Here is a 22,315-nt window from a genome sequence, read left to right as displayed (position 1 = left end):
GACAATTATAAGTTCCAGAGTGTTCTGCTGCCAAGTCTTCAGTGTTACCATTATACAACAGCTCATTTCACATTCAATGGCTAACTCAAAGAATGTTGAGAGTATAGCAAATGAAATAAGGGCTCAGAATATTCTAGGGGGCTGGCGCCATGGTGCAATAGGTTAATCCTCTGCCTGTGGTGCTGGCATCCCATATGGGCACTGGTTCTAGTCTTGGCTGCTCATCTTCCAATCCAGCTTTTTTCTATGTCTTGGGAAAGCAGTAAAAGATGGCCCAAGTCTTTGGACCGCTGCACTCACATGAGAGACCAAGAAGAAGCACCTGGTTCTTGGTTTTGGATCAGTGCAACTCCAGCCCTTGCAGCCATTTGGAGAATGAACCAATGGAAGGAAGACCTTTCTCTCTGTCTCTTCCTCTCACTGTCTGTAACTCTGACTCTCACATAAATTAATAAAATCTTAAAAAAAAAACACAAAATTCCCACTGAAAAATATTAAAAATCAAATATTTATTTTTTAAACATATATATTTTTCTGAAAGGTAGAGAGACAGATTTTCCCTCTAGTGGTTTATTTCCCAAATGCTCCCAACATCCAAGACTGGGCCAGGCTGAACCTAGTATCCAGAGACTCCATCTGAGTCTTCAGTGAGGGTGGCTGGGGGCCAAGTACTTTGGCCATAATTTGCTGCCTTCCTGAGGATATCAGGGAAGGGGGCTAAGTGCCTGTGAGCCTCTCAGACATAGGAAGAATTTCTGGCACAATGAGGTTGCAAATGCTGTGCAAGCAGGCTGCAAGCTGTGGCTGGAAAGCTTGTTTTCTCCTGCTGGCATCTCCCCCATAATAACCTCCTGTTCAGTATGTGTGAGCCTGTAGTTCTAACCACAACTTCAGTCCTCTACCCAGAGCTAGTACAGGAGGGACCTGAGCCCCCAAGGGGAATCTGGCTGACTTCAGGAGACTCCCACTATCTCCATGGGTGGCCCCAGTTCAATCAACATAGAGTGTATGAAGCACCTGTCCAATGGGCACCCCTATAGATTGACCCAATTAAAATGCAGTAATGCCATAAAAACCCTGGGCACTTCCTGAAAGCCATTGTCCTGCTCTGGTATTCCATCTGGTCTCCTGTTGGACTAGATGCTTTACTGTTGCTTTGCAAACAAAATAAAGCTTTTGCATCTTATTTGCAAATTGTTTCCCAGGTTTTCGTTTCTGTGCTAAGCTGAGGAAAAGCACACAGGGAGCTTGCTCAGTTAACCGCCCTCCCCTCCATGACTCAAAACACTTCCCAGGAACATTAGCCAAAGTGTATCAGAAGTAAAACAACTGGGACTTGAACCAATGCTCTGATGTGGGATACTGGCATCACAAGCAGTGACTTAATTCATTATATGATAATGTTGGCCTCTAAGAATATTTAAGTAAACTTGTTAAATAAAATTATTTAAATAAAATCCTAGCAGAATTGAATCTTAGAATATCTGATTTTAATAAATCACAGCATATTTATCATCTACCAATTCATTTTAGAAAATGACATATTCAAAACACACACAGAGTCATATATTTCCTGACATTTTCTAAAGCATTTATTTTCAATGCCACCATAAGAAACTATTTATTATAGAGAGAATAAAAATTCCTCATCCAAAATCCAAAATATAGAAATCTGTACAACATTGCCACAATCTGTACAAATTTACACCAGTTTCTAAGTTACCCAATAAAACTAACAAAGTTAAGGAAATAGATGGTGATTTGTAGAAAAGACTTTTACATAATTAAGTCCAAGGAGAGTTACAAACCAGACCTCCACTTCCTAAAATTAAGTTGTTTACTCAGACTTAGAAAACTACAAACTAATAAATATACAGATAGCTGGCTGGTGCCTGGTATTTTCTCAAGAGCCTTTTTTTTAAGCCTGCTGCCATGGAAGATGCTGGTCACTTGCTAATTTCAAGGCCATAAAAACTAGCATACATGGAGCTGACCATCTCCCTGGGTGATGCTTATTGGTCTGTCTGTATGTACATTTATAGATATTTAAGTGCTAGGTAAAAGTCTTGTCATAAAATTTCCAGTACTACCATTTTAAAGACATTTATCTTTCCTATTGAGCTACCAAAAGTTAATGATAATTTTCAAGCATTAATAGTGAAAACTTATCTGCAAGATATACCGCAGAGAAAGATTCATTGAAATACTGATTTTCATTAAAGTGACTGATATAAAACTTTAGGTATAATGCCTGGGAGAAACTGAAACATAGGACTTCACTCCATAGGAAATAAAATGATCATTTACTTGGTCTCAAAGGCTACTAAGTCATTGAAAGGGACTGTACAAACGATGGCTTTTGACACTTAAAAATTATGCAAGATCTTCACAGCTGTAACATGTTTTAAGTTCCATAATACATCATCAAGAACTCACCGAAAGCAAAAATCAAAGTTATCCATGCATTATAAGACATCTTTCCATAGTCTAAACCTTAGTCTGATAGTCATCATATTGCAGTTTTTGGAAGTTTTTTTTTTTTTTCTACTTAAGAGAACCCTCCTTTGAGCAGATTCTTCTGTCTACCATTTGCACCTTGGTGCTGTTCTGAGTGCTGCTTCCTACTGGCGAGACTTTCTACAGCACTCTGGTGGAGCTGTTCTGTCTGACTCTGAAGGACACTTCATGGGGTCAACGCAGAGTGCAAGTTAGTGTTCAAGGAGAAGCCTCAATAGCTCCAGACTGCTCAGTGCAATCAGAGGGTCCAGTTTCTGGTTGATGTCCACAGGAATATGATGATAACTTGATCCCTTGCACAGCTTCTCTGGTAGCCAGTGGAGTGTGTAATGCTCTACCCATGTCTCCTGCAGGCTCTGACTGAAGGTCTGCAGCTATCACTTGCTCGTGAGCCTCTTGGGTGTGGAGGAACATGGAGATGATGGACTCGGTGGTGGCAATCTCACCTATCATGGGGGTGGCCCAGGTGTAAAAGGGATGCCTGGGGTTGCACCCGGGTGGCTGGGATTTGCCCTGGGCTCCCTCACAGGTGAGAGAGCTGAGAGAGAGTGAAGCACTGATGGCTAGTGCCCTCACCACTTCTTTGGAGTGAAAAAGTTATTTTCAAGACAAGAGGTGATGGGAGAGAGGAAGAGAGAAGGGATGGCTGCCTGGTTACAGTTCTGGGAGCCCCCCAGCTGCCTCTGCCTCTAGCTCTTTAATCTTCAAAACCTCAACAGTGTTGTTTCCAGCTCTGAGCAGGCAGAGCCTGATTTGTATAGTGAAAGACATCTTCAGAGAAGTAGGGCATATTCCATCTTATTAAAAATAGGCCTGTCTAGTGATACATAATGTTCTTGAGATGGCAAAATCATTTTATGAGATATTTTCATTTTGTGAATATTTGAGCTCCTTTACATTGCAGATATTTCTGAAGGGAAGCAAGCACATTAGTTGTAACTTTTGGATCCTATAAGGGCTTCAACGTGTTCATGAAATAAAAACATAAATAAAGAGGTTTCATAAAGTATAGATTTCTGAGTAGATTAATAAGTTAAAAAGTATGTATAGTTGTTGAGAAATCTAAAACATAAACAGTATGTACTTATGGTGTGCCCTGAATGAGTTCCATCTGCCCAGCTGAATCACTGAAATATCTCATGGCTGCCAAGTGTTAGAGCTCTCCCAATGCAGAGCTGACATTGGAAAACACTCTAACCACACAGGATACTGTTTCACAGTTTGCATTTGTCAATAACAGTTACAAAATAAATAAAATATTTGCATTTATTATTAAAGGAGAAAAGTGATAACTTTATTTCCTGAAATGCTTTTATAAATTACTAATGCAGTATATAAATGTCTGAAATGTAGGTATAGGTCAGAGGAGGATCAACCTCAGTTAGAAAAAAAAAGAAAATGCTGAAATAACTAGCTTGTACTTTAAAAATAATACTATTTAAAATACATAAATTATGAGTCTTGGAAAAGTATAATACAATTATGGGGATACAGTATGTTACTACATCATGACCAGCATCTATCGTTAAGCTGACAGCATACTTTGCACACATTTGCTATGCATAGTCAGATATTTTTATGTAACTGGGATTATATTAGAGAAACAGATTTTTATCATTGACACAATGTCAATAGAAGGTTTTAGAACTATACATATTAAAAGATGGCTATATGAAAGTCCATCTGGAGATTCCCCAGAAACCTGAATATAAACCTACCATACAACCCAGCAATCCCACTCCTTGGAATTTAACCCAAAGGGAATTAAATTGGCAAACAAAAAAACCTCCCTGCCCCTCAATGTTTATTGCAGCTCAATTCACAATAGCTAAGACATGGAATCAACCTAAATGGCCATCAACAGTAGCCTGGATAAAGAAATTATGGTATTGTGATGCCTCCGGCTTTGCTTGTGTTGTACAAGATTGCTTTGGCTATTCGAGGTCTTCTGTGTCTCCATATGAATTTCAGCATCATTTTTTCCAGATCTAAGAAGAATGTCTTTGGTATCTTGATTGGTACTGCATTGAATGTATAAATTGCTTTTGGGAGAATAGACATTTTGATGATATTGATTATTACAATCCATGATCATGGAAGATTTCTCCATTTTTTAGTATCCTCTTATATTTCTTTCTTTAAGGTTTTGTAGTTTTCATCATAGAGATCTTTAACATCCTTGGTTAAGTTTATTCCAAGGTATTTGATTGTTTTTGTAGCTATTGTGAATGGGATTGATTGGTGACAACTGAGCACCAAAGGGGAAACCTGTTGAAGTGAAATTGACACTATGAGAAACAGTGACCTGATCAGCTCTTGTCCTGACTGTTGATGTACAATGTAATACTTTATCCTTTTTAGTATTTGTTGTTGTTGTTGTAGTACTAGTGGTTGAACTCTATAATTAACACACAATTATTCTTAGGTGTTTAAATTTTAACTGAAAAGTGATCCCTGTTAAATTTAAGAGTGGAAAAAGAGGGAGGAGATGTACAATTTGGGGCATGCTCAATCGGACTTGCCCCAAATGGTAGATTTAGAAATGTGCCAGGGGATTCCAATACAACCCCATCAAGGTGGCATGTACCAATGCCATCTCACTAGTTCAAGTGATCAATTTCAGTTCACAATTGATGGCTCTAATAGGTCTAACAGTCAAAGGGATCACACAAACAAGACCAGTGTCTGCTAACACTAGCTGATAGAATCAAAAAGGGAGAGAAAGATCCAACATGGGAAGTGGGATACACAGCAGACTCATAGAATGGCAGATGTCTTAAACAGCACTCTGGCCTCAGACTCAGCCCTTAAGGCATTCGGATCTGGTTGAAGAACCCATGAGAGTATTTTAGGCATGTAAAGCCATGACACCATAGAAAAGAAAAAAAAAAAAGAACACCTAAATGAAAGATCTTGGCGAGTGAATTCCAGTGGAAAGAATGGGGCCATCAAAGATGGAGGTACCTTTCTCCGAAGGGAGCAGAAAACTTCCACTTTGACTATGACCCTATCAAAATAAGATCAAAGTTGGCCAATTCTAAAGGCATACATAGCCTTGGCAACTCATGACTAGAGCCTAGGGAGATTACTGACGCCATGAACAGGAGTGTCAAATTGTTAAGTCAGCAACAGGAGTCACTGTATGCTTACATCTGATGTAGGATCTGCACTTAATGTGTTGTCTAATGTGCAGTGATGCTATAACTAGTACTGAAACAGTATTTTTACACTTTGTGTTTCTGCGTGGGTACAAACTGATGGGATCTTTACTAATTATATACAGAATCAATCTTCTGTATATAAAGATAATTGAAAAAAAAAACTGGTGTTAAATTGGAAATGGCATAGAAAATTAATTAATTTTTAAAAATATATCATTTTTGTTATTTTTTCTCATTTATTAAACTTTTATTTAATGAAAATAAATTTCCAAAGTACAGCTTATAGGTTACAATGGCTCCCCCCTCCCATAACTTCCCTGCCACCCACAAACCTCCCCTTTCCTGCCCCCTCTCCCCTTCCAATCACATCAAGATTCATTTTCAATTCTCTTTATATACAGAAGATCAGTTTAGTATATATTAGGTAAAGATTTCAACAGTTTGAGCCCATATGACAAGACAAAATGAAAAAAAAATACAGTTGGAGTACTAGTTTAATTAAATAACAGTGTGCAGCACATTAAAGACAGAGATCCTACATAATATTTTTTAAATTAATTAATTCTCTAAGTCATTTCCAATTTAACACCAGGTTTTTTTTTTCATTTCCAATTATCTTTATATACAGATCAATTCAGTATATAATTAGTAAAGATCCCATCAGTTTGTACCCACGCAGAAACACAAAGTGTAAAAATACTGTTTCAGTACTAGTTATAGCATCACTGCACATTAGACAACACATTAAGGGAAGATCCCACATGGCATGTAAGTACACAGTGACTCCTGTTGCTGACTTAACAATTTGACACTCCTATTCATGGCGTCAGTAATCTCCCTAGGCTCTAGTCATGAGTTTCTGGGTCTATGGAAACATTTAGAGTTCACTGACTTTGGTCTTATTCTGATAGGGTCATAGTCAAAGTGGAAGTTCTCTCCTCCCTTCAGAGAAAGGTACCTCTTTCTTTGATGGCCCCATTCTTTCCACTGGGATCTCTCTAACGAGATCTTTCATTTAGGTCTTCTTCTTTTTTTTCTTTTCCATGGTATCTTGGCTTTCCATGCCTAAAATACTCTCATGGGTTCTTCAGCCAGATCTGAATGCCTTAAGGGCTGAGTCTGAGGCCAGAGTGCTGTTTAAGACATCTGCCATTCTATGAGTCTGCTGTGTATCCCACTTCCCATGTTGGATCTTTCTCTCCCTTTTTGATTCTATTAGTTAGTATTAGCAGACACTTGTCTTGTTTGTGTGATCGCTTTGACTGTTAGACCTATTAGAGCCATCAATTGTGAAATTGATCACTTGAACTAGTGAGATGGCATTGGTACATGCCACCTTGATGGGGTTGTATTGGAATCCCCTGGCACATTTCTAACTCCATAATTTGGGGCAAGTCCGATTGAGCATGCCCCAAATTGTACATCTCCTCCCTCTTTTTTTCCACTCTTAAATTTAACAGGGATCACTTATCAGTTAAAATTTAAACACCTAAGAATAATTGTGTTAATTACAGAGTTCGACCACTACTACTAGAACAACAACTACAACAACAACAACAAATACTAAAAAGGATAAAGTATTACATTGTACATCTAGAGTCAGGACAAGAGCTGATCAGGTCATTGTTCCTTAAAGTGTCCATTTCACTTAGCAGGTTTCCCATTTGGTGCTCTGTTGTCATCGATCAGGGAAAATAAATGATAATTGTCTCTTTGGGACTGGCTTAATTCACTCAGCATGATGTTTTCCAGATTCCTCCATCCTGTTGCAAATGACTAGGTTTCATTTTTCCTTACTGCTGTAGAGTATTCTATGGAGTACATGTCCCATAATTTCTTTATTCAGTCTACTATTGATGGGCATTTGGGTTGGTTCCACATCTTAGCTATTGTGAATTGAGCTGCAATAAACATTAATGTGCAGATGGCTTTTTTATTTGCCAAATTAATTTCCTTTGGGTAAATTCCTTTTTTTTTTTATTTTTATTTTTTTGACAGGCAGAGTGGACAGTGAGAGAGAGAGAGAGACAGAGAGAAAGGTCTTCCTTTGCCGTTGGTTCACCCTCTAATGGCTGCCGCGGTAGCGCGCTGCGGCCGGCGCACCGCACTGTTCCGATGGCAGGAGCCAGGTGCTTATCCTGGTCTCCCATGGGGTGCAGGACCCAAGCACTTGGGCCATCCTCCACTGCACTCCCTGGCCACAGCAGAGAGCTGGCCTGGAAGAGGGGCAACCGGGACAGGATCGGTGCCCCGACCGGGACTAGAACCCGGTGTGCCGGCGCCGCAAGGCGGAGGATTAGCCTGTTGAGCCACGGCGCCGGCCCTCTTTTAAGTAAATTCCAAGGAGTGGGATGGCTGGGTTGTATTGTAGGGTTATGTTCAGGTTTCTGAGGAATCTCCAGACTGACTTCCATAGTGGCTTAACCAGTTTGCATTCCCACCAACAGTGGGTTAGTGTCCCTTTTTCCCCACATCCTCTCCAGCATCTGTTGTTGGTAGATTTCTGAATGTGAGCCATTCTCCCTGGGGTGAGATGAAACCTCCTTGTGGTTTTGATTTGCATTTCTCTGATTGCTAGTGATCTTGAACATTTTTTCATGTGTCTGTTGGCCATTTGGATTTCCTCTTTTGAAAAATGTCTCTTGACGTCCTTGGCCCATCTCTTAAGTGGGTTTTTTAGGAGCTTGTGTTACGGCACAGGGGGTTAAGCAGCCGCCTGCATAAAATATATTATGTAGGATCTCAGTCTTTAACGTGCTGTACACTGTTATTTAATGCTATGGCTAGTACTCCAACTGTATTTTTTCACTTCTTTTTGCTATGCAGGGGCAAACTGTTTAAATCTTTACTTAATATATACTAAACTGATCTTCTGTATATAAAGAGAATTGAAAATGAATCTTGATGTGAATTGAAGGGAAGAGGGAGCAGGAAAGGGGAGGGTTGCGGGTAGGAGGGAAGTTATGGGAGGGGGGAAGCCATTGTAATCCATAAGTTGTACTTTGGAAATTTATTTTCATTAAATAAAGTTTAAAAAAAAGAAAAGAAATCATGGGACATGTACTCTATAGAATACTATACAGCAGTCAAAAACAATGAAATCCAGTCATTTCCAACAATATGCATGAATCTAGGAAACATCTTGCTGAGTGAAATAAGCCATTCCCAAATGGACAAATAGCAGATGTTCTCCCTGACCAGTGACAACTAACTGAGCACCAAAAAGGAAACCTATTGACGTGAAAAGGACACTATGAGAAACACTGACTTGATCAGCCCTTGTCCTGACTGTTGATGTACAATTTAATACTTTATCCCTTTTAGTATTTTTTTTGTTCTACTTAATACTATTGGTTGAACTCTGTAATTAACACACAAGTATTCTTAGGTGTGGAAATTTAACTGAAAAGTGATCTCTGTTAAATATAAGAGTGGGAATAAGAGAGGGAGGAGATGTATAATTTGGGACATGCTCAATCGGACTTGCCCCAAATGGTAGTGTTAGAAACATGCCAGGGGATTCCAATTCAATACCATCAAGGTGGCATGTACCAATTCCATCTCACTAGACCAAGTGATCAATTTCAGTTTACAATTAATAATAATGATACGTATAAGAGTCAAAGAGATCACACAAACAAGACTAGTGTCTGCTAATGTATGATAGAATTAAGAAGGAGATTATGATCCAACATGGGAAGTGGGATACACAGCCGACTCATAGAATGGCAGATGCCCTAAACAGCATTCTGGCCTTAGAATTAGCCCTTAAGGCATTTGGATCTGGCTGAAGAGCCCATGAGAGTATTGTAGGCATGGAAAGCCAAGATACTCTGGCAAAAAAAGAAAGACCTAAATGAATGATCTCTGTGAGTGAGTTCCCAATGGAAAGAATGAGCCATTAAAGAAGGAGGTACCTTTCTCTGAAGGGAGGAGAGAACTTCCATTTTAACTATGGCCTTGTCTAAATAAGATTAGACTTGGTGAACTCAAAAGGCTTCCATAGCCTTGACAACTCATGACAAGGGCCTAGGGTGATTACTGACACCATGAACAAGAGTGTCGAATTGTTAAGTCAACAACAGGAGTCACTGTGCACTTACTCCTCATGTAGGATCTCTGTCCTTAATGTGCTGTACACTGTGAAGTAATGCAATAACTAGTACTCAAACAGTATTTTCCACTTTGTGTTTTTGTGTGGTTGCAAATCATTGAAATCTTTACTTTATTTATACTAAATTGATCTTCTGTATATAAAGATAATTGAAAATAAAAAAGATGGCTGTAAGATTAGATTTGTTATTATTTGGATAACTAGATCATGCTATTCATGCATCATTATAAATTATAGCAAACATGCAGGAGTTTAAATGTCAAAAGATTTACAATTATCTACACACATATATTTCCATTTTGTGAAATAATTTTAATTATTTTCAATGTGATTCATTGAAAAATTACACTATGTGTAAGTGAACCAACTATCACTATTTGTCTCTATTCGTATGGCATTCAGAGGACATGCTAAATTATCACGTTTTTAATCAATATGTAATTCATAAATATTGTGATTCATATTTAGTTTGTTTACATTTGTAGGCAAAATAAATAAATTTCCATACTAAAAGTCAAGATTCAATAACCTTCGATAATTTCAAATATTTATTTTCCAGAGTATATGCAATTAGTTTCCAGTTTGCCTGCAAGTATTTTATTATTTCCTTTCCTAACTCTTTTTACATAAAATGCTACAAAATATGGATTAGTCAGAATTCTAAGGGCGTCACTCAAATGAGAATTTTGATAAAAATATGGAAAATGCTAGTTAGCTAAAATGTGGATTTGAATCAGATTCTCAGAGTTAAAGTCGAGCCTTAAAGAAAAATACTATATGCTTGATTATTAACACTAGTGTTAAGATTTTTTAAGTGGAAATACAACATATGTGCATAATACATGGGAACAATTCATATTGCTGAATATAAATGAGATGCACAAACTATCTTGAGTTAAAAAAATGTATCTGTGATACTTATTCTAATTGATGCCATTATTTAGGCAGGAAGAAAGGTACCATTATAAAAAATCAGATTTCCAGGGAATAGATGAACAACAATTCATGGAAACTATGACAGATCTGAATACTTAGAAGGCATACTTGAGGAGAAAAATAGCAATAAGCTCATTGACAATGTATGAATAACTCAGTGTCATTGAATTCTTCAATGTTTCAGTGATGGGTTGAAAACCCAACTGTTCTCTAACACATAATAAACTCAACCAGAAAAAGTTACAATTCCTTTAATTCTTCTGGAAAAAATGTGATCATCCAGATTATTGTTCCAAGATTTCAGTTGTATCGAGTTCTCAGACTATGTAAGGGCTGCCTAAGTAAGCATCAATGAATAAAATGAACTAGTTGTTCATTGTGGCAGCTTGTCCATGCTTAAAGGGGGCAGCTGCAGACTGCAATTAGGATTCTTAGTTGAACTTTCCTAAATCTGAAATGTAGGTGACCATACATCTCAAAACACTGCAAAAGTCTAACAGCAGCTGCTTGTTAGCTATGGAGTTCATGTATTTGATCACCAAAGATATAATGACAACTGATTTCAGATATAGGAATTCATATAAATGTTTTTTTATGATTTAAGCTTCTGAAATTTTCTGATTTATCACTTAAGAAACACCCTACATAATTTCATGATTAGAATAGGTTTTTTAAAAAATGAAATTGATACACCATTGGCCCAAATAACTGAAACAAAGAGGGATAAGAAACAAATCAATGAAATCAGAAATGAAAAAGGAGGTGTAGCAACAAATACTATAGAAATAAAAATAATAATCAGGAATTATTGCTACGAGTGGTATGCCAGCAAATTGGAAAATCTAGCGGAATTGGATAGATTCCTTTGCATATACAATCTACCAAAATTGAGTCATGAGGACATAGAAAATCTGACAGACTAATAACCAAGATTGAGATTGAGTCATTATATAGACCCTCACAATAAAGAGAAGTCCAGGACCAGTTGGCTTCACTGCTGAATTCTACTAGATATTTAAAGAACAACTTCCAATTCTTGTCAAGCTATTCAAAACATTGAAAGGGAATCCTCCCAAACTCCTTCTATGAAGCCAGAATCACCTTATTTCCTAAACCAGAAAAAGATATAACAGAGAACTACAGACCTATATTCCTCAAGAAAATAGACACAAAAATCCTCAAAAAATACTAACAAATCAAATCTAACAACACATCAGAAAAATGGACCTGGACCAAGTGGGACTAAAGGCTGATATGCAAGGATGGTTCACATTCACAAATCAATAAATGTGATCGACCACATTAACAAACTGAACCAAAAAAAAAAAAAGATTATCTCAACAGTGGCAGGGAAAGCATTTTGTAAAATACAACATCATTTCATGAAGAAGACCTTCAGCAAATTGTGTATAGAAGGAACATTCCTCAAGAGAATTAAGGCAATTTATGACAAACCCACAGCCAGCATCATACTGAATGGGGAAAAGATGGAAGCACGCCCCCTAAGATCCAGAACCAGACAAGGATACCCACTCTCATGATTGCTATTCAATATAGTCCTGGAAGTTTTAGCCAATGCCATTAGGAAGAAAAAGAAATCAAAGGGATACAAAATTGGAAGGGAGGAAGTCAAATTATCCTTATTTGCAGATGATATGATTCTAAATATAGGAGAACCAAAAGACTCCACTAAGAGATTATTGGAACTCATTAAAAAGTTTGGGAAAGTGGCAGTATATAAAATTAGCACACAAAAATCAATATCCTTTGTATACAAAAACAATGCCATGGTTGAGAAAGAAGTCTTAAGATCACTCCCATTCTCAGTTGTTACAAAAATATTTACATACCTTGGAATAAATTTAACCAAGGAGGTGAGAATTCTATGACTGATAATTTTTTAAAAATAATGAAAAATAGAAGAAAACACAAAAATTTGAAGCATCTTCCATGGTCATGGATTGGAAAAATCAGTGTCATCAGAATGTACATTATACTAAAAGCAATTTACAGAATCAATGAGATCCCAATCAAAATAGCAAGGACATTCTTATCTGACCCCCAAAAAATGATATCAAAGTTATATGGAAACACTACAGACCCTGAATAGCTAAAGCAATCTTATACATAAAACCAAAGCTGGAGGCATTATGAAATCAGATTTTGAGACCTACTACTGGCAGTTATAATTGAAACAACCTGGTACTGGCAAAAAAAAATATGAGTAGACCAATGGAACAGTGTAGAAACACCAGATTAATCCATGCATCTACAACCAACATATTTTTCACAAAAGAGCTAAACCCAATCCCTGGATCAAGGACAGTCTCTTCATCAAATGGTGTTGGTAAAACTGGATCTCCACATGAATAAGAATGAAATTAGTCCCCCCACCACCACCTTACACCAAAATCCACTCAAAATGAATCAAATACCTTAATCTATGACTCAATACCATCAAATTATTATAGGAAAAAATCCAGATAAACTTTTCAAGACTTCAGCATAGGCAAAGACTTTAATTTTTATCCCTCAAACCTCCCTGTCTGTGATTATAAGGAATTATTATAATTGAATTGACTATGAATATTAATTATGGTAATAAAATAATGGCTAATAATTTTTGAATCCTTAACAAAGGGCCGATTTTGTTCTAGGGACTTGGCAGGTATACAACCATTAAATTTTCACAATGACCCTGTAAGGCAGAAACTATAACCTTTTTATGTTTTGAAAAAAGAGGGTCGGTGCTGTGGCTCACTTGGTTAATCCTCTGCTGGAAGTGCCAGTATCTCATATGGGTGCCAGGTTCTAGTCCCAGTTGCTCCTCTTCCAGTTCAGCTCTCTGCTGTGGCCCAGGAGGGCAGTGGAGGATGGCCCAATTGCTTGGGCTCCTGCCCCCACATGGGAGACCAGGAGAAGCACCTGGCTCCTGGCTTCAGATTGGCATAGCTCTGGCCATAGCAGCCATTTGGGGGTGAACCAACAGAAGACTTTTCTCTCTCTCTCTCTCTCTCTCTCTCTCTCTCTCTCTCTCTCTCTCACTGTCTATCGCTGTCAAATAAATAAAAAAGAAAAAGAAACTGAGGCCTAAGGTGTTTAAGTAGAATGTTGAAGGTCACAAATTCTTTTTTTTTAATTCCCCACAGAAAAAATATTGATCATAATGCATTTGAACATGGGGTTTAGAGGCTTACAGATCCGTCATTATGCCTTATCCTTCTAAGTGCAGCCACAGTCATTTATCATTTGTTTTCCACAATTGGTGGAGAAGTATAAATTTAAAAAAGAATATAGCTCTTCTTTATCTACTCTGAAATTTTTTTGACTTACTGGAAGTTTAGGTAGTAATTAATGGATAGATACTGACACATGGGTGAGTGGATGAAGACCTTCAGCTTTGCTATCTTCTGCCACCAGATAACACAAAAATGCCTATACAAGTTGAAAGTCTCCTTTCTGGGACTCACAAGCATATGCAATAGTAAATAATCACTAGACTTTAATCCTAACCACTTAAGATTACAAGGGGATTCTACACTTTACAAACATGATGGAAAGACAAATTTGATTTCTCATTCTTTTGTCTTTTTCTATGTATTCAGTATAATTTTAAAATTTTCCCTTCATGGCATGCTCAATCTGACTTGCCCCAAATGGTGGAGTTAGAAACGTGCCAGAGGATTTCAATACAATCCCATCAAGGTGGCATTTACCAATGCCATCTCACTAGTCCAAGTGATCAAATTCAGTTCACAATTGAGCACACTGGTAGGTCAAAGAATCAAAGGGATCACACAAACAAGACTAGTGTCTGCTAATACTAACTGATAGAACCAAAAAGGGAGAGAACCATCCAACATGGGAAGTGGGAGACAGAGCAGACTTATAGAATGGCAGATATCCTAAATAACACTCCGGTCTCAGAATCAGCCCTTAAGGCATTCGGATCTGGCTCAAGAGCCCATGAGAGTATTGTAGGCATGGAAAGCCAAGATACTAAGACCTAAATGAAAAATCTCTGTGAGTGAGATCCCAGTGGAAAGAATGGGGCCATCAAAGAAGGAGGTACCTTTCTCTGAAGGGAGGAGAGAACTTCCACTTTGACTATGACCCTCTCAGGATAAGTTCAAAGTTGGCAAACCCTAAAGGCTTCCATAGCCTCAGCAACTCATGACTAGAGCCTAGGGAAATTAATGATGCCATAAACAAGAGTGTCAAATTGTTAAATCAACAACAGGAGTCACTGTGTACTTACATCTCATGTGGGATCTGCCCTTAATGTGTTGTCCAATGCGAAGTAATGCTATAACTAGTACTGAAACAGTATTTTTACACTTTGTGTTTCTGCGTGGGTGCAAACTGATGAAATCTTTAGTTAGTATATACAGAATTGATCTTCTGTATATAAAGATAATTGAAAATGAAAAAAATACTTGGTGTTAAATTGGAAATGGCATAGAAAATTAATCAATTCTTAAAAAATTATGTAGGATCTCTGTCCTTAATGTACTGTACATTGTGATTTAATGCTATAACTAGTACTCCAACAGTATTTTTCACTTGGTGTTGCTATGTGAGGGAAAACTGTTGAAATCTTTACTTAATATATACCAAACTGATCTGTATATAAAGAGAATTGAAAATGAAACTTGATGTGCATGGAAGGGAGCAGGAAAGAGGAGGGCTGCAGGTGGGAGGGAAGTTATGTGGGGGGAGCCATTGTAATCCATAAGCTATATTTTGGAAATTTATATTCATTAAATAAAAGTTTAAAAAAAATTCCCTTCATTATTCTAAAATATTTTTCAGTTCTTTCTAATTTTTATTTATATAAAAAGAACATTTTTTAGATTTTTTTTATTTGAAAGACTTACACAGAGAGAGCAGAGGCAGAGAGAGAGAGAGGTCTTCCATCTGAATGTTCACTCCCAAATGGCCGTAATGGCCGGAGCTGTGCCGATCTGAAGCCAGGAGCCAGAAGCTTCTTCCAGGTCTCCCATGTGAGTGCAGGGGCCCAAGGACATGGGCCATCTTCCACTGCTACCCTGGGCCATAGCAGAGAGCTGTATCAGAAGTGGAGCAGCTGGGTCTTGAACTGGCACCCACATGGGATGCTGGCACTTCAGGCCAGGGCATTAACACACTGTGCAACAGCACCAGCCCCAAAAGAACAGATTTAATATATTTCTCTTTTTTTGACAGGCAGAGTTAGACAGTGAGAAAGAGACAGAGAGAAAGGTTTTCCTTCCATTGGTTCACCCCCCAAGAGGCCACTACGGCCTGCACGTTGCAGCTGGCACACTGCACCAATTGGAAGCCAAGAGCCAGGTGCTTCCTCCTGGTCCCCCAGGTGGGCACAGGGCCCAAGGACCTGGGCCATCCTCCATTGCCTTCCTGGCCACAGCAGAAAGCTGGACTGGAAGAGGAATGACCAGGACAGAATCCGATGCCCCAACCGGGACTAGAACTCATTTTGCTGGAGCCGCAGGCAGAGATTAACCTAGTGAGCCATGGTGCCAGCCTGATTTAATATATTTCTGAGGCAAAATTCTAGTGAGATAACCGTATTTCACTACCTTCCTTCTCCCCATCAACCAATGTTTCTCCTCCCCTTCTTTTTTCTTTAATCTTTGCAAAAGCTTAATTTTAGTCCATTATATAATCACAGATTTAATGCCCCACTAACAATAATAAGTTAAAGGTATAAAGATCAAGATCACAGTTTCACAGAAGTATAAACAAGGGCTAAAAACATCAAATCACAAGATGTCCATTTCATTCCTACACATCTTTTGTGCTTTATAATAACTACCATGTATCAGAGAAAACATAATATTTGTCTTTGGGATACTAGCTGATTTCATTAAGCATAATTGTTTCCAGTTACATCCATTTCTTTCCAAAAGACAGGATTTCATTAATTTTTAAGACTGGGTAGTATCCAATCATGCATATAAACTAAAAATCTTTTTTGAAGATTTATTTATTTCTTTGAAAGTCTGAATTATATAGGGTAACGGAAAGACAAAGAGAGAGAGAGAGGTGGGGAGAGAGAGAGAGAGAAGACAGAGAGAGAGAGGGAGGGAGAGAGGGAAGGAGAGAGAGAGAGATTCTTTCTGCTGTTTCACTCCTCAAATGGCCACAGCAGTAAGGGCTGCGCCAGACTGGAGTCAGGGGCTTCTTCCAAGTCTCCCACATGAGTTCTGGAGCCCAAAAACACATACATTTTCCATTATTTTCCCATGTGCATTAGCAAGGATCTAGATCTGAAGGGAACATCAAGAACTAGAATGGGTGCCAATATGGATGCCAGCACTGCAGATGCCATCTTAACTTGCTATAGCCTAGCTCTAGCCCCAACATTTTCTTCACTGAGTCATAAACTGATGGACATCTGTGTTGATTCTATATGTTAGCTATCTGTGAATTGATATGCAATGAACATGAGGGTTCTTTCATAGGGTGATTTCATTTCATTTGGGTAATTCCCAGGAGATGCATGACCGGGTCATATGGTAAATCTATTTTCAGATTTCTGAATAATCTACCTATTGTCTTCCATAATGATTGTGCTCATTTACATTATCACCAAGAGTGTATTAAGGTCATGTTTTCCCTAAATCCTCACCTGTGTTTATTATTTCTCTGATTTTTGGATGATTATCATTGTAACTGGGTGAGGAAGTACCTAATGTGGTTTTTATTTAAATTTCCCTGACGGCTACTACTTCTGAGCATTTTTTCATTTGTTACATTTCATCCTTTGAAAAAAATGCCTGTTCATGCCCTTTACCCATTTCTTAACTGTATTGTTTTGTTTTCTTGTTGTTGAAATTTTGAGCTCTTTATAGATTCTGAATATTAATTATTTATCAGTTTCATAGTTCACAAATATTTTCTCTCATTCTGTAGGTTGCTTCTTCACTGTGTTTTTACTTTTAGGGCAAAGGCTTCCCTCCCTTTCAATTGTTGTGAAAGTTTCAGAATTAGAATTAGAATTAGTTCTTCTTTAAAAGTCTTGAGGAAATTAACAGTGAAGCCATCTGGTCCTGGGCTTTTCTTTCTTGGGAGGGTCTTTATTACTGATTCAATCTCCATCTTGCTTATAGGCCTATTTAAGTTTTCTGTGTCTTCATAAATCAATTTTGATAGATTGTATGCTTCTAGAAATCTATGTATTACTAGTAGATTTTCCAATCTTTCCAATAGCTGTTTGCATTAATTCCTGATGATTCTTTTTATTTCTGTGGTCTCTGTTGTTACATTTCTTTTTTTTAAATAATTTTTATTTATTTGAAATTCAGAATTACACAGAGAAAGAAGGAGAGGCAGAGAAAGAGCAAGGTCTTCCATCTGCTGGTTCACTCCCCAATTGGCTGCATTGTCTAGCATTGTGCTGATCTGAAGCCAGATGCCAGGAGATTCTTATGAGTCTCTCACTCAGATGGAGGGGCCCAAGGTCTTGGGCCACCTTCTACTGCTTTCCCAGGCCACAGCAAAGAGCTGGATCATACGTGGAGCATCTGGGTCTCAAACCAGTGCCTCTATAGAATGCTGGCACTTCAGGTGGTGGATTTACCTGCTGTGCCACACCACTGGTCCCAACAGCTCTTTTTCATCTCTGATTTTGTTCATTTGGGTCTTCTCCCATTTTGTTTAGTTAAACCAAGGATGTATCAATTTTATTTATTTTTCAAAACACTATTTCTTCATTTCATTGATTTTTTTGCATTATACATAGTGACCTTGTCTCTTTTGACAGTTTCTTTCTTTTTTTGTTTAAAGATTTATTTATTTATTTGAAAATAAGAGTTACACCGAGAGAGAAGGAGAGAGAGGTCTTTCATCTGCTGGTTCACTCCCCATTGGCTGCAATGGCTGGAGCTGCTCCAATCCAAAGCCAGGAGCCAGGAGCTTCTTCTGGTTCTCCCACATCAGTGCAGGAGCCCAAGGACTTGGGCCATCTTCTGCTACTTTCCCAGGACATAACAGAGAGCTGGATCAGAAATGGAGCAGCTGGGACATAAAGCAGCACCCATATAGGATGCTGGCACTGTAGGCAGTGGCCTTACCCTCTATGCCACAGCACTGGCCCTGATGGTTTCTAAGTCTATTTTCTCTGGCTTAGTGCCTACAAGACTGAGCATGTTACAAGTAGGGCTCTGGCAACTCACTCTGGCAGACCCTTGGGCTGAGGCCAGACACTATTCCTCCCTTCCACTTCTGACCTGCTGTTGGCTTAGTCTGTGTATGTGTGGTAACACCATGTCTGCTCCACTGTTAGCCATGGTGCCTTGTCCCTGGAAGGCTGCCACTGTGGTAATTTTCCTTCATGGATTAGGAGATACTGGGCATGGATGGGCAGAAGGCTTTGCAGGTATCACAAGTTCACATACCAAATGTATCAGCCTGCATGCACCCATTATGCCTGTTACATTAAATATAAACATGGCTATGCCTTCTTGGTTTGATAATATTGGACTTTCACCAGACTCACTGGAGGATGAATCTAGAATTAAACAGGAAGGAGAAAATGTAAATGTTTTGAAAGATCAAGAGGTGACGAGTGACAGTCCTAACAGAATAATTTTGGAAGGATTTCCTCAGGGAGGAGTTTTATTTTTATATAATGCTGTTACCATACAGCAGAAACTGGTGGGTGTCACTGCACTTAGTTGCTGGCTTCCACTTTGGGCTTCATTTCAACAGGGTCCTGTCAGTGGTACTAATAGAGATATTTCTATTCTCCAGTGCCATAGAGATTGTGACCCTTTAATTTCACTAATGTTTGGTTCTCTTACTATGCAAAAACTAAACACATTGCTAAATTTGGCCAGTGTAACCTTTAAGGCCTATGAAGGCATGAGGCACAGTTCCTGTCAGCAAAAAATGGATGCTTAATATTTCTGAAGTATGTTAATTTTTCTGCTGTATTCCAACAGACCAAACAAGATACACAAGGATGTATCTTTATAAATAGGTGCTAATTGGTAATGAAAATAATTTACAACTGGACTATAGAATAATAATGTTGACAATGGAGACATATGTATATCTCTGGATTTAAAAAAATTTAACAGTCATTTCCTGAGTCATTTTGCTTTGCCTTGAAGAATAAGATGTATTGTTTCATTATATAAGTCAGCAAAATCTTATTTATGGCAAGAAATATTCTGTTGCAATATTGTGCTGTAATATGGGAAAATGTAAAAGTTTTCCACAGTTTCTATCAATGTGAAATAAAACTTAATCCTGAAAAAAAGTCTATTTTATCTGCTAGTAGGCTAGGAACTCCTGCTCATTTTTTATTTCCATTAGCATAGAATAATTTTCTCCATTCTATCACTTTCAGTCTGTGTGTAGCTTTGTCGGTCTGCAGTGTTTCTTGTATGCAGCATGTATATTGGTCTTTGTTTTTAATCCATTCAGCCAGTCCATCTTTTATTTGGAGAGTTTATTCCACTTACATTCAAGATTGTTATTGGTAGCTGGCACCGTGGCTCACTAGGCTAAATCCTCTGCCTGTGGCACCAGTACCCCGGGTTCTAGTCCTGGTTGGGGTGCTGGTTCTGTCCCGGTTGCTCCTCTTCCAGTCCAGCTCTCTGCTGTGGCCCGGGAAGGCAGTGGAGGGTGGTCCAAGTCCTTGGGCCCTGCACCCGCATGTTAAGCACGTGGATCCTGGATTCAGATCGGCACAGCACACCAGCCGTAGCAGCCATTTGGGGTGTGAACCAATGGAAGGAATACCTTTCTCTCTGTCTGTCTAACTCTGCCTGTCAAAAAAAAAAAAAAGAAGATTGTTATTGGTGAGTGATGACTTGTCTTGCCTCCTTTTCCCCACAAATATTCTAGTTTGTTTTGTACTATTACTTTGTACTTTTTTTCCACAAATATTCTATTGGTTGTTTTGTACTACTATTTGTACTATTACTTTGTAATAATACTAGATTTTTGGTGTCATATTTTTTCATGATGCTGTATTTAGTACATCCTTAATTTTTTTTCAAGATTGTTTGTTTTGGAAAGTCTTTATTAACTTTTCTTTATAAATTAGAGCTAGCTGGATGCAGTATTCTAGCCCAACAGCTTTGTTTTTCTTTAAGGACTTGGACTATGTCTCTCTGTTGTATCCTCTTTTGTGAGGTTTTTGATGAGAAATATGCTGTCAATCTACAGCTCTTTTAAACATAATCTTGCATTTCTGTCTTGTACTTTTTAGCATCTTTTCTTTGTGCTTTACATTTGAAAGTTTTAATATTCTGTAGTGTGATGAAGACCTTCTCTGATCATGTCTCTCTGGGATTCTATGTGCTTCTTGTACTTGGATGTCCATATCTTTGTCCAAATTTCTGAAATTTTCTTCGATAATTTCACTGAGTAAGTTTTCTAAATTACTCTGTTTTTCCACTCCTTCAGGAATGTCTAAGACATGTCTAGTTTGTCCTTGATGGTGTCTAATAGACTAAAAACTGTTTTCATTATTCTGAATTTTTTTTCTTTTTTTGTCAGACTGTGATATTTCAAAACCTTTGTCTTTTGGCTTTGATATTCTTTCCTTGGCACCATTGAGAATGGTGTTCATGTTTTTCACTGTAATTTTTATTTGACATATTGAGTTCTTAATTTCTTAATATTTCAATTTGGCTGTTCTTTAATATTTCTAATTCTTGGCTGAATTTCTCATTCATGGCATGCATCAATTTCTTACACTTAGTCCGGGGGGAGAGAAAGTTTAATATAAGTGGAGATACTGCAGGGTCAAGGAAGAGTAGGGAATGAAACAGCAGAGGAAACTCTTCCGGAACTAGTGATTCACAGTGAACCTGTGTGGAGAGCATAGGAGCCCAAGTTCAGGACACCAGCGGCAGACTCAATGCACCAGCACTGGAACGCGAGGTGAGCCGAACCTCCATAGCCCGAGATACCAGCGGGCAAGCGGAAAGAGGAGGCTAGAGGGAACGAGGCTTGAAACTCCGTGGGGAAAAGTTTACCAGGCTAACTAGAAGAGAGAGAAAAAAATAAAAAAAGTGACTGATATGGACACAAGTTTCTCTCTCTCTGCTCACCTCTCAAAGGCGAGCAAGACAGAGCAGGCGCCATTTTGGACATACGTCATAAGCAGGGCGACCTCAGGTATGCACCAGCCCTGAGCCTAGCAGAAAAACTGGACTCTGTGGGGAGGGGTGAAATAACAGGAGATTAGCATCTAACTTGGCAACCCAGTGGGAGACTGCAGGAGAATTGGAGCCCACACTGAGGGCAGCAGATATTCCCTGTGTGGTCCTTGGGAAAGAGCTTCCGATCTCTGGCTCCTGTGGGTATATCATTTGCCTGCTAACTACCTCCAATTACGATCAGCTGTGCGGAATTACTTCCCTTTTAAATCAAAAAAAGAAAGAGAGATTTACCACACCTAACCTGGGAGTGTCATCCTTGACACACCCTCAGCCCTGAGGAACCAAACACAGCTCTCAGTCCACACTCATCTCAAGCCTCTAAAGCTCCACTGAAAGCAGACAGTCCACTTAATATGGAGCCATAGTGTAACAAGAAAAAACACCACAGTGAAGAAACCAAATATCTC

The 22,315-nt window shown here is 38.5% G+C and overlaps 1 protein-coding gene across 1 annotated transcript; it reads left to right on the top strand.

The window, feature by feature from the left end:
- Positions 1-18,981: 18,981 nt before the first annotated feature.
- LOC133754146 (acyl-protein thioesterase 1-like) lies at positions 18,982-19,632 on the top strand. The gene has a single exon (XM_062184699.1). The coding sequence runs from the start codon at positions 18,982-18,984 to the stop codon at positions 19,630-19,632; it is 651 nt and encodes a 216-aa protein (XP_062040683.1).
- The last annotated feature ends 2,683 nt before the right edge of the window (positions 19,633-22,315 follow it).

The sequence above is a fragment of the Lepus europaeus genome, chromosome Y, assembly GCF_033115175.1.
Source record: "Lepus europaeus isolate LE1 chromosome Y, mLepTim1.pri, whole genome shotgun sequence".
NCBI lineage: Eukaryota > Metazoa > Chordata > Mammalia > Lagomorpha > Leporidae > Lepus > Lepus europaeus.
Note: the sequence above shows the minus strand (reverse complement) of the source record. Positions and strands in the feature narration are given on the sequence as shown.

Excerpts from the sequence above, each read along its gene's own strand:
- LOC133754146 (XM_062184699.1), top strand. The coding sequence starts at position 18,982 with ATGTGTGGTAACACCATGTCTGCTCCACTGTTAGCCATGGTGCCTTGT.